The 13,539-nt window shown below is 38.3% G+C and overlaps 1 protein-coding gene across 1 annotated transcript in view; it reads left to right on the top strand.

Moving 5' to 3' along the window:
• The window catches only part of CPZ (carboxypeptidase Z), a 36,833-nt gene extending 25,164 nt beyond the window's left edge, over window positions 1-11,669 (top strand). The window contains exons 8-12 of the mRNA XM_040064611.2: window positions 593-751; window positions 4,952-5,087; window positions 6,171-6,310; window positions 9,011-9,110; window positions 10,824-11,669. Coding sequence (XP_039920545.1) covers window positions 593-751; window positions 4,952-5,087; window positions 6,171-6,310; window positions 9,011-9,110; window positions 10,824-11,179 — 891 coding nt within the window. The 3' untranslated portion in view covers window positions 11,180-11,669. The remainder of the gene's footprint in view (window positions 1-592; window positions 752-4,951; window positions 5,088-6,170; window positions 6,311-9,010; window positions 9,111-10,823) is intronic.
• Window positions 11,670-13,539: the final 1,870 nt, after the last annotated feature.

Here is a 13,539-nt window from a genome sequence, read left to right as displayed (position 1 = left end):
GGTCACTGAGGAGGGAATGTCAAAAACCCCTAAATCTGGTGACTTATCTGCCACAGTTCGCTGCAGGTAAACCGCAGGCATTGCTGTGCTTTATACGCATTAGTTTTCAATTATTTACAGATTAACCTGGACTTCAGGATAGCAAATGCATTTTCAACAAGTGATGAGAATTGCAAATTTATCCCCCTATGCCAGTTTATCTATTCAAAGTCAATCCTGCTGATTCAAAAATGAAATTTTATAGGGAGTTAGGTAAGTAGTGATAAAATGCCACAAGTTTCCTACCCTAAAGTACTGCCATCATCATCTGAAAATGTCACTGTAATGAAAAGTCTCTTTTTCTGTCAATTTTTTTCTTTCTTTTTTTTTGTTCCAGTTTTTCCACAGTGAACAATGTGTATCATCCATTCCCTGGAGAAAACTGATTTTCTGCCCCCAGTAACTTTTGGGCTGGAAGAGCCAAAAAGCCTCAACATTCTCCTTTCAGCACAGTCTCTTCTCCACTTGCCTTCATCCTGCCCAGGATAAAATCCCTTTGGAGTCACATAGCTATTCACAACTTTTTTTTTCTTTTTTTTCTCCTGGATTTCAGGTGGCCCCTGAGACAAAAGCTGTCATGAAGTGGTTGAGGTCTATCCCATTTGTGCTCTCTGCCAGCCTCCACGGGGGTGAGCTGGTTGTGACTTATCCTTACGACTATTCAAAGCATCCTATGGAAGAAAAAATGTTCTCCCCTACACCTGATGAAAAGGTAATATTGTTTTTTCAGGGTTAGGATGTTGGCTCCATTTGTGGAACTATGGAAACATTTAATAAATAACAAACTTTGATTAATTTAGATCATGTACATTTGTGTATATGTATGCATGTATGCATTAAATATGTAACAAATAACATATATGTATACATATTGCAAGTCTATATATGTATATATATAACATTATATCAGCTCATTTGGGTAGAGCTGATGCTAATAATGCCAAGGTCAAGTGTTCAATCCCCACAAAGGCCTTCCACTTAATAGGTGGACTTGTTGATCCCTGTGGATTCCTTCCAACTCAGAATATTATGTGACTCTGAGTTATACACTTATTAATGTAGTTTAAAATATAGGATTATTTACACACAATCAGCTTGGTCTGGAAAGATTTACACATCTTTTGTGAGGCCAAATATGATTTCACAAAGCACAATTAGGAAAATCCAGGTTTTAATTTTTAAAGGGAGTAGGTTGTGATATTTTTACCAGTGGCTTCCAGAAGAAAAGGAACAAGCCTGACCAGCAGTGTTATTTTCCTGTGCAATCCATAAGGAGTGTGTGGGGCGGGGGGAAGGGGGGGGTGTGCGGGGAGACTCATTGCCGTATGGTGGCAGCCTCATAACATTTATTCCAAGTCGGATGAATGGGATTGGTTTCTTCCTCTTGTCCCTGGAAAGTTCCTCATTTGGGACTCACTGTAAATCTTCTGTGAAATTTTTTGCCATCTTTTCTATTTCCCTTTGGTTTTCTCAATCTAGTATTCATTGCTGACATGCCCACCAGGAGAACGGCTAGCTTTTCAGCCTTCTAGCGTGTGCTAAAAATGTCTGTGGCCTCTTAAGAGAAGTGGTTCTTTCTATAAACAAAGAGCAGTTGAAAATAGTCAGAACTTGATCTTTGACTTGAAGCATCCTTTATCTTTGAGCCTATCTCTAGGCTGACTTCTTCTAAAATGACAGTTCTCACTAGCACATATTAAATATTTAAAGATGGATGACTGTTAAGCATTTTCTGTATCAATCCATTACTTCTGAGCTGTACAATGCCTACTATGTGTATATTAAAATGATTTAGCAGTAAAATTAACCAGGCACTGCACAGTAAAAAGTCTGTGTAAGAAATATCAGGTGGGTGCTAATGCAAGCTGCAGAACCTCTTGCTGAGGACTGGTGGAAATCATAAAAGTTGTGCTTTTACATTCCACTGCCTGGGCTGGGGCTATCCTGTGCATAGGTGGTGAAGGAATATTGCCATGTGTGGTTTATCAAGCATTTCACTCCTGGAATGCAAGTACAGCAGTACTTGCATCATTTCCACTCAGGGACAGCGTGTATATTTTGAGTGAAAGGATGCAGCCACACAGACAAAGGGCTCCATCCCTGTGTAGTGCACAGCTGGACAAACCCTAATGGCACTCCTGGCTTGCAACACAGCAAGATAGGGAAGCCTATACAGGGGGCTGCTGCATAGTCAGTGACTGCAGAGTCTGGGAATTTGGCTACTACTGTGGAAGTTTTGAACATATAAGGGAGGGCTGGGATGTCCTCAATGAAAAACTGATTTTTCAAATGACTCAGCACAGGAACCTTATCAGCATTGTCAGTATCACTTTAAATTTTGCACAGAAAGATATAAAATGTGTACCTGTGAAGTGACCTGCATTTAAATAATCTGATCTGCAGCTGCTGCTGTCAGGGAACCTGCATCCCAAAAACCACTAGTTTGGTTTTCTGTCATTCATTGGCCATAACCACTGTTCTGAATGCTGACCTGCTACATTTACTGTGCAAGGGGAAACTTGCAGACCAGGGTGAAATGCTGTAGAGCAGATGATAGCCAGATATTAAAAAATTAAATTTTGAGAAATATATTCAAATATGTTTCCCCATTTGAAAATACATCTCTGCTTCCATCTCTCCATGTCCATCATGGAAGCACAAGGACCCTCTCTTTCCCCTGCTGCAAGACACAGCAGATTTCAAGTCTCTTTTTGGCCTGCACCACAACCTGGGCCAGTACCGGCTGAGAGTAAGGAGTCTCAAAGCTGGACCATGTCCTTACACTCACACTCTTGCTTCTGGTTTAGCCCACCTAATTAAAAACTTTCCCATATTTCGGGGTTTGTGGAGATGGATGTTTTAACTCTTGGTGTTACACAAGAAACTGAATTGAAGCCTCTGCTCACCAGAGCAGAAATATCCACACCAAGTCAAGTTCACTCCTTTTGGTGAGTTGAAACACTTCCTTCCATCCCACTGAAAAACCCAACCTTTGACAGTCAGTGGGGTAAAAGTGCTGGCTGGGATAACAGCACTGACCTCACTTTATTGAGTGAAACCTCACAGTACCAAAATGACAAGGATTCCTCTGTTTTTTCCCTTTTTGTTCCTCTAATTTATATCAAAAAATCTAAGTTTTCTTGAGGTCCATGACTGGTCATACATTAGTTTCTAAGTGATAACAAATGTATTGTTATCCAGGAATGTCTTTTGGGTTTTTTTTAAAGTGTAACTCTCTCTCTCTTTTTTTTTTTTTTTTTTTTTTTAATAGATTTCATTTGCTTTTGGAATTCTCACTTTCTCTTCTCACTAGCACTTGTCTTCTTTCACTTGAACTAGTGGCAAAGCAAAAGCCTTATGCCTCTTGGTGTGAAACAAGAGTAGTCTTGGTCACTGGAAATAGGACATCTGCAGGTGTGTTTATAAAAGGTGAGGATCATACTCCTAAGTCACATAGGCACCTTCTAAACTTTATATCAAATACCTTGCATGGAAGGTTCAGAACTGGGACCCAAATTCCTGCAGAAATTAAATGTATTGAGCCCAGTACTGAGTTGTTGGGAGATCTTAACATGTAAATGTATCTAAAAGTTCTTCATAACGTAATTAATTAACATATATTTATTTCAGCAAAACTATGAAGGACACTTAATTTTCTGGTCTGAGCAATATTTAGAAACTTAAAGGAGTTGCAAAAGTATTTTATATTAAGTCTAGATTTTTAGTTTCTGGTCATCAGAAGTATTTTAGTGTCTTTACACTTAAACTAAACTCTCTTTAGACCTTTCCTTGGTCGCTTACCTGATCCCCTAATTGTCTCGGCCATGTGATTATTAGAAACAATCACAAATATCAATCAGTGTTGTGTGCTTCGTCATTTTGATCTTTGTCCTTGATGAAAGCACTAGGATAAAGTTTTAGGATCACTTCTAAAACCAGGATTTCAGCCGCCAAACTTCTTGCACACATTGTCTTAAGCAATATGGAATGAAACTCATGATGATGAATAGTAGGATCAAGTAGCATCTGATAGCTGCTGTAATTTCAGTGTTGAAATCTGAGTCTAGCCTTAGCAGATGAAGTTCAAATTTAAGAAAATAAAATTAAAAAAAAAAAAAAAAAAAAAAAAAGAGAGAGAGAGAGAAGGGATTTTTGTACCAAGTTGGAATAACCATTGGAGAAGAAGGGCAGGAACATGATTCAAATAAATGGTTTCTTCAGATAACTGCTCTTCCTTCTGTCTTCACTACATGTTCTGCCACTGTTCCTTTCTACGTGGTGACTGCTCTGCTCTTCATCAGCGTCAACTCTCTTTGGAAATCAGTGGTGACATCCTACATCACCACATCCTGTCCTTCACTTTTTAAGAATGGTTTCTGCCCCACACAGAAGCAACTGTCTCTGAGATCAAACTGGCAGGTTTTCCTGTGTGAGTGATAAGTGCAAAGCAAATTGACACTGGACTATTTTAAACAGCAGCACTCAGTGGGGAGATTTAGTTGGGCTGAAGGTAATATAGGTATTTTTTTTAAAGGGGTAAAGATATCAAAAGCTAAAACAAGACCTAAAGGAGGCCTAAATTTCAACTTTAAAACTTTAAAAACCTGGGACTTGAAGAACAACTAAAAATGTCCTCTGCTTCTGCCCCAGGTGGTAGATTGAAGCCAGGTATCAAAAAATCCACTGGTATTTAATATGTTGCCCCTGGATAAATACATTGGATTGCAGAGAAGAACCCTAGAGAAGGAGACAAATCAAAATTTCTTAGCGACAAACAAAACTTCCTTGCAGAGCAGTTCATCATCTCCTTCAGTCTCGAGGATGCAGGGTGGCTGTCTGGACTAACTACAGTAATAACAGCAATGGCAAAACTTTCAGTTTGTAAAACATCTTTCAATCCTGTCTGTTCCAGGTGTTCAAAATGCTGGCTAAAGCCTACGCAGATGCACATCCCATCATCTCAGACCGGTCTGAACTTCGCTGTGGTGGGAATTTTGTAAAGCGTGGAGGTATTATAAATGGTGCTGAGTGGTACAGCTTCACTGGAGGTAAAACCACTTTACCATCATATCAAGTGAGGTAAAACCTCTATGTGACCCTTAGAAGACACCAGGGTTTGAACAAAATGATTTTGTTCATTTCAGTTTGGTTAAGGTCCTACCTATGCAAAACATAATTTATAGGGGATTTAAGTAATAAAATCTATGTTAGTAATGTTTTTATGCAGATAACATGGGATGCATTCAACCCCAATGGGACTTGAAGAAGATTAATAAGTTATGCAAGGGTCAAATTTCTTATATCATATATTTTTAATTTCAAAACTGACATGTAAAAATAAATGCTTAATGCTATGCTCTCATTCCTTAGCAGCATGAGTCTGAATCCATCTTGTGCTGCTTTCTCACCTGTTTAAATAGATTCTTTTTTTTGGGAAAACTACAACAGAGACAAACATCCAATGTGCTTCTTTTTTGCTTTCCCCAGTAATAGCTTTTTTTTTTTTTTTTTTTTTTTGAATTCTTTCAATACAGGCAAGGATAAAATATCAGTGTCCAAAAATTTTCAGCAGCGCTTCAGTTGCATTTTCCTATAGGACTCAGCTGGATCTCCAAATAATTATGTTGAAACTGGACATTGGGAATGCTTTGGGGCACACACGAGAATTAGGTTTAGAACTCTTTGGCTTACATTCTTCCCAAAATTATATCCAAGGTCTTTCCTACAGAAACAGTTATGAACATAATAATGGCAAAAGTACATTTCTGTTCTGGTGACCCTTGGCCATGACCTCTGATACAGCTGATTATACAATTACTGTGATTAACCAATCTCCATTGCTTTATTGCTACTTCTTGGCCAGGTCAATAATAGTGTGGAATTATGGGGTTTTTTGTTGTTTTTTGGGTTTTTTTCCCTGAAACAAGTGCCATTGTCATTAGTTAATTTATAGCTGAAACAAGTTGTAGGATTCTGAATTTGTTGAACACGTTTTATATACTAACAAGCACTTTTTACAGTATAATAACCCACACCCACGGGGACGACATTCAGCTGACTGCAGCAGCAAAGCTCCAGTTAAAAGCTACATGGCTGTTCATGAGCTCTCCTCTTTCTTTTTAAACCTATAGGTATGGCAGATTTTAATTACCTTCACACAAATTGCTTTGAAGTTACTGTGGAGGTAGGATGTGAAAAGTTTCCTTTGGAGGAAGAACTGTTTACAATCTGGCATGAAAACAAAGGTGCCCTTCTGAATTACATGGAAATGGTACTGTTCTGCTTTTACAGACATTTTTGATTTCTCTTTTTTCATTTAATTTTAATTTTTTTACATTTTTGATTTTTCTTTTTCATTCTTTGTCACAATTAATTTGTTTACTGTTTTCCTGGTTAGCTCTCAAGATGATGCTGAATCAATCACCACTCTTACAAGGACCCCAGTGCCTCAGTTTCTCTAGCAGGACACACAGGTGGTATTTTGTCTATGCTGCAGAAGTGATTGAGATTGAGGACTGCAAAGGCCTTGAAAATAATGAGAAAGGGAATTACATGTGAATACATTGAGCAGCATTATTCATCAACTGTCCAAAATTTAACACTAGAGAAAACCTTAATATTCAGAAAAGCATAAATCAACCTTCCTCTTGAAGACTAAAGCAACAAGATCTGCTCTACAGAGAGCTTCCTGAAATTTTCCATTCCATATTCTGTGTTTGTGTCCCAAACCCTACTGTCCCACAGCAAGAAAATAAGATTCAGCTAAAATCTTGCTAGAAATGCCATTTACATGCTTTCCATCTTTATTTCTTTATGAAAGTAGTTATTAAATATCTGAAGCCAAATCTTCTAAAGGAAGAACTGTGTGTCTCTGAGCATTAAAACATGCCTCTTAAGTGTCATTTTTAATAATAAATTTAAGCTCAGCAAAAACAAATACCTCACTGACAATAAGTAAGTGAGCACAGAAACAGAAGTTGCTCATCGTTCTCTCAGCCATTAGTAGATTAGCTTTCTGTCATGCCTTATTTTGATAGAGTATGCAGTAATTTAAAATTGTTAGGAGTGTTTTTATGGCCTTTCTAAGCAACCTCTTGCTACTTGTGGTAAGTATTATCATTCAATAAAGTCTACAGTACAGACCACCAAACTCATTTCGTTTTACAGCTGTCTGATGAAAATGAGTTTTAGTGAATCCAAATGGAGCTGGGTTAAATCCATATATATTACAGTTGAAGTCTTCAAGATGTAAAGATTTTATAGTGTGAGATACTGTAGAAGTCTGTGCCCGAAAAGCTTTCTGAGTAAATGCAGGACAGTAAGCAAAACAACTTTGCAGATAAGGATGACTGAATTACCCCTGATAAAGATTAAGTCTGCCACTACCAATTCAAACTTTTGTTATTCTGATATATACCAGGCTGTTTGGTGTGTATACAAATCTACTTGGCTTAACACACAGAAGTAGAATTCATTTTGCTAAATGCTGATCTCTTTTCCCCATCAGATGCAATATCAAAACACCCTGCCAAACTCCAATTGGGACACCGATTTGAGGAAAAATGAAAAAATAGTACATTTACTAAAGCAAACCAAAGCAGATTGTTAAAGAAATTTTGGTTTTGTCATTTTTATCCTGTCATGTTATAATTACAAAATTATTATTGAAGCTAGATGAGATCATACTACTTTAAGTATGTCTATACTGTCAATTAAATTTGAGTCTGAGATGACTCTTCTGACCATATTTACTCTCTATCCATATGATAAATTCCCAAGATCATGCTGCAAAGCACATTGCAGTGTTTCATTACAAGGGATAGTTTTCAAACCCTTATATTGAGTTGTTCCTAAACTTTCCAATGAATAGCTTCACTCAGTATGGAACAGCTGCTTAACAAGAGCAATGACAACACAGTCTCACCTTAAATGAAAAACCAGTCACACTAGACTAGATTTTTTCTTTTCCAAGCTTTGTTTTATCAATTACTGTAAATCTGGATACTTTAATGGTTATTTTTAAACATCTTTATATTCCAACAGAAAAGCAAATATGTTTTTCCCATTGTTTTGATGCTTTGTGGTTGGTTTTTTTTTTTTTTTTTTTTTCTATTCTTCTTTTGTGACAAGGGTACTGGGGAAAGGAAACTGAGAGGAAAAGAGGAGGTGGGGAAGTAAAGTAAAGAACAATTCAAGCTGGTCATAGCTGTTCAGAGAAAAAATAAAAATGGAATTATTTTTCACTTAAAAATATCATATAGATTTTCCCATATAAAATATTTTAAATTTGGAATACTGTTAAAAGAGAACCTTAAGAGGATTAATGTTTAAATACTTGGAACTTTTTTTTCTGTTTTGTTTTATTTCATTGAACTTCCAATATAGCTGTTTGAGCACCTCCTTGTATGACAGAATTCACATTGCTCTTTAGTTTGTCACCAAGCACATTTCTCAACAGCTCAAGCATCTCAATTCTATGCTTGTAGAGAAGGCAAAGTGGCTGTCATACACACTGCTGTCATGACATTCTGACAGGCAGGGAAGTGTAGGCAGCAGAGTGATGATGAGTCACAAGTACCTGAAGTGATGCCTTCCCATTTTGTTCAGAGCAGCAGATTGATTTTGAAAGCCTCAACTTTTCGTTTCTTTGAGGTTCTGTGTCTAGGGGAGACATTCAGAAACAGTCCTTAAATACTGTGGTCAGACCATGAGGTGGCAGTGATTTGTGCAGAGAAGGATCTCTCAGTGCAGAGCCACATGCCTATCCCAAAAAAGCTCTGTTTCCATTATCTCTTTTCCTCAGTCCCCTTGGACCCTGGTAAATAGGGAATTTTATCTGAAGGGGCATTATCTCCTGAGAGCCTCTAAATGGGTTGGACTTTTTGACAATGGTTTCCTCCCTACAAAGGTTTCCTTGTGAGGAGGGGGTGGTATTGTAGTAAGTTACTCCCATCTAACTTTGTTTTGCCAGGTTCATCGGGGGATAAAAGGAATTGTGTCCGATAAGTTTGGCAACCCAATAAAAAATGCTCGTATTTCAGTCAGGGGCATTCAGCATGATGTCACCACAGGTAATATTTTTAGCTTAAGATTTTTCCTGCGGCAGAGTGAAAGTACTGAGAGCTTAACCTGCAAAAGTATTGCCATGTTTGGTAGAAATGGCACCATAATGGAAAACAGAAGGGTCAGGTGGGGGTTCTCTTCTAGAATATCAAGAGAGAAGACGTGTCAAGCTGGCTGCTAAGTCTATCCTGTCTCTGGGATGATGGAGTTCTTGATGTGAGAAATTTCACCTGGAACAATGTGCTTGTCCACCAAAGCCAGTGTTTGGAGGAATATGACAACAGCTTTGCTCAGAGGCTGTAACTCAGCATGTGGAGATGAGGGAATAAGTTACTAGATATATTGTGAACATGTTGTAGGTAATACAGTAGGATCCTCCTTGTTTTTCACAACTAGAAAAAAAATTGCAGAAATTGAAGGGTCTACAACCTTACCTGATCATGTGAAAATGCATAAATATGTGCATTCTTTTGACAATTATAATTAGAGCATTGAATTATGTCCACATTATACCTGTCACCAACTGATGAACACATATTGGGGCACATACAGCTGTTACTTTTCACAGTCATAAAGTTCTGAGCTCTTAAGCTGCTGCTGAAATCAATGTTTTCTTTTTATTATTGATTTCAGTGAGAACAGGATAGGCCATAGAAGTGCAAAATAGAAGATATGAATGGTTGCATTTTGTTCTAATGATAGTTGTTGAATCAATTTGGAAAGCCAGAAGGGTTTATAATGTAGTGGATGTTTTCCAGCTTTCAAAAAAGCTAGCTCTAGAGGGGATACAATAGTGGAGATGATGCAGATTCTTGAGGCTGGTGGGAGGCTCTGGCATGAATTAGGTTCTTTTTCAAACTTCTTCCCAGACAATGGCTTCCCATTGGCAGTGGACTTTTAAAGAATTAAGAATTAAATAAAAATATGTTTACACGGTAGGAAAGAGAGTATTTGTTCTGAGTTAGGTGGGGTTAAAAATATCATATGTTAAGAAGTTTTTTGATTTTAGTGTTAAAAAGAAGTAAGATATTCCATGAGAAAATAGTATTAATGCAACACTAACTGAGCTAAGAGACTTGCCATTCAAAATAAAGGAAATATGAAATGAAGAGTAAATTTTTCAGTTTTAAAGCTCCCTACTTTTGCCTGCAGGGTCTAACCTTCAGCTGAAGGAAATTTACACCCATTTTACACTAATGGCAATTTATACCAGCTGCAGCTTCAACTCCACAGTCTTACATGCAAGAATGTCTGCAAAGTAATTGAATGTAATTTAATAAAAAGAGGGATTTCTTAACTCCTTAGATGTTCTAAATGTGTGTATATATATATATATATGTATACATATATATATCAGCCTGGATTCTGATCTCACTTTCTTAAATTTCACATGGTTATAAATTAATTTCTTCGGGAGCTATTCCTTGTACCCTTGGGAAAAGCAGCACGAAGGAAAGCTTCTCTTCCCTGATACAGGAACAACCACTACTGATATTTTGTACGTGAATTTTACTCCATTAGCTCCCAAGGGCAAGGTTTTCACAGGTGAAGTCTCTTTTTGTCATCTAGAGTTTGCCTTCAAACTGTTTTCAAAGTCCGAGCTGCTTCCCTGGCCCGCCCCTTAGCCGCTTGTGCCATCTGTGTGCCCACGGGCGTGTGAGCAACTACAGAGGCTGCGAGGCTAAAAACTGAGCTTTTCTTGTGCCTGTCCCTTTCCCAAGCTGCCGATGGAGACTACTGGCGACTCCTGCCTCCGGGGACGTACATCATCAGCGCCCAGGCGCCGGGCTACAGCCGTGTGATGAAGAGGGTCACCATCCCTGCCAGGATGAAGCAGGCTGGGCGCGTGGACTTCGTGCTGCGGCCCGCCGAGGCCTGGCCCAACAAGCTCCTGCGCCGCTCCATGGAGGACGCGTACGACCCTTACGACCCACTGGAACTGTTCGACCCTCACGCCCAGCACGGGCAGCGCGAGGCTCGAGGAGGGTCCTCCCCAGGCAGGGAGAAGCCCTGGTGGTGGTCGTACTTCAGCTCTCTAGACCTCCACAAACCTCTGTGGCTGCTCAAGCAGCGCTGAGGGCACCGCCACGCTCTGCTCAGCTCACTCCGGTGCCCTCCCACTCCGTTCCAGACACCCTCACGGCTCTTTGGCAATATTTAAATGTTTCATTTGAAAAATATAATATTAATTCAAGCACGCTTGCTTCTCTTGTTTTCTCTTCACACACAACTGAGTATATTCAAGTGGGTTTTTAAGTATTAAAAGCAACGGTGCGCATCTATTCAAAGGCGAGATTTTATGCAGTTTTTTTTTCTTGGTAATGCTCTGTAGTTCTGCCCATGTAGTTAATCATCACATTCATTATTTATTGGATTCTAAGTACCTGCAGGAAAATATTCCTGATCCTTTAATGCATTTTTGTGCATGTTTTAATACATTAATGATAACATACTAAAAACAACATTCAGAAACACTCAGAAAACTCTTTTATTTTCTCTTTCTACATTAGCATATTAAGGTCATTACCTCTTCTAATAACAGCTCAAAATGCAGGGTCTTTTTTTAATTTTAAATGTTTTTATAAATTTAAAAATAGGCTTTTAATGTAGTTAGCAAAATATGGAAAATGCCTTTACTCCTGGAAATACACACATCCTATAAATGTGTGTAGACATAGAAAAATACATGAGATAATTCATGAGGAATTTAAGTTAAAGTGTGACACATTACGTTTAAGTTTTTAATCTTGCACTGTTCTGAGCCTATGTACACATTAATGAAACTTGTAGACATCAAAGAATTCAAACTTCTTTTCAAGATAGTTGAGTAAAGCTCAATGAATGATCTTGCAAGATGATGTCCTTTCTCAAATATCAGATGCAATGTATTTTTTAAGGTGATATATTACAAAAAAGTCCTTGATTTTGATGAAACACATAGGCCCGCACTTTTTAGCCTGAACTGTTAATGAATTCCCTATACAGACTGTATTTCCCCCTCTAAATGCCACAGTATGCGAATAGTGTGATTGCTGGAGCAAATATATTTTTTGCAGCAGTTGCTGCAGAATTCTGGATTGCCCTATGAATTCTAAAAACCTTTTTGCTCATCATAGGTAAAACAGCCCCATTGCATGAATCCCATAGTCGACGTGCACATATCTCATACTGTAGCTTCCTAGGAAGACCCAAGAGATGAATTATCTTAATTCTGCAACCAGATGCTGCACATGGCTAAGTACTTTATTCCCAGCTGTAATCTGATTGAAGTTAGGAGTCTGTTATTCACGTGCTTGGATGTCTGCAGGACTGGAGACTATGTTAAAATGAAAGAAAATTATTTCAAAGCATTAACAAAAAGTAATTATAAGGGAGTGAATGTTCTGCATGCACATGGATAAGTGTTCCTTGCCCAGGCTTGCCAAGGTGAAGGAACTCTGAACCCTAAATATGCCAAAGAAAATTGAGCAGGAGATACACCTCCAGACTTTATTTCCAGTAATAGGTATTACTACTCTTTTCTGTGGTCATGTTTTTCAAAGCCAGCTTCCTGTGAAAACATTGCTGAAGCTAACAAAATCAGAACAATATGCCAAATTGCTAAGTATTAGCTGCACTTATTAAGCACATAATGTGTTGCATGCTTAGAGAGATGTTCTCTCTAAGTATTTCCTGGATTCTCACAGAGCTGTTTAGAATTTCTTCGAGTGAACCCAAGCCCATTGAAATGCAAAACAGAATGACTGTGCAGAAAATCCCCTTCTTTCCTGTAGTCCTGAGCTGAAATAGCAGATCAGAGTCAAGACTTGGGAAAGACGATTTCTGAGTAGATTGTAAAGACATTTTATATTTGAGACTGTTTGCAAAAGTGGTTTGCTCTACCGCTTTTGTGAAAATGGTATGAAAGAACAAGAATAGCCTCCCTCCCCACCTCAGTTGTAAAAAGAGTGTCTAGCAGAGAAAAAGTTAGTATCAGAACCTTCTGCAGGTTCACACTCAACAGCCTGAATAGAAGGGATATATTAAAATGCATTGAAATAACTGTGAGGTGTGCTTCAGTCTTCTGGAACTATTTCATCTTTTTCATAAGAGGAATTCTTCAGTTTTCAGTTCCCTTGGAGGTGGAAAAATTCGGTAGAATTATTAAATAGCTCCCAAAAGTGCCATTGTCACTTTAGATGCAATTAAGGAGGACTTTTTGGTGCTTTCAAAAGAAAAGAAGAAGGAAGGAAAGGGAAAGAAAGAAAGAAGAACAAAGAAAAAAGAAAGAAGAAAAAAGAAAGAAGAAAGAAAGAAAGAAAGACAGAAAGAAGAAAGAAAGAAAGAAAGAAAAGAAATGAAACGAAAGAAGAAAAGAAAAATCTACCCACTACACTCCACAATCCCTCCTCCCTACCTCCCTCCTTCCTCCCTCCAGCCCCTCACACCTCACTACCG

The sequence above is a fragment of the Hirundo rustica genome, chromosome 5 (assembly GCF_015227805.2).
Source record: "Hirundo rustica isolate bHirRus1 chromosome 5, bHirRus1.pri.v3, whole genome shotgun sequence".
NCBI lineage: Eukaryota > Metazoa > Chordata > Aves > Passeriformes > Hirundinidae > Hirundo > Hirundo rustica.
The sequence above is the reverse complement of the archived record's forward strand: the minus strand, read 5'-3'. Positions and strand labels throughout refer to the sequence as shown.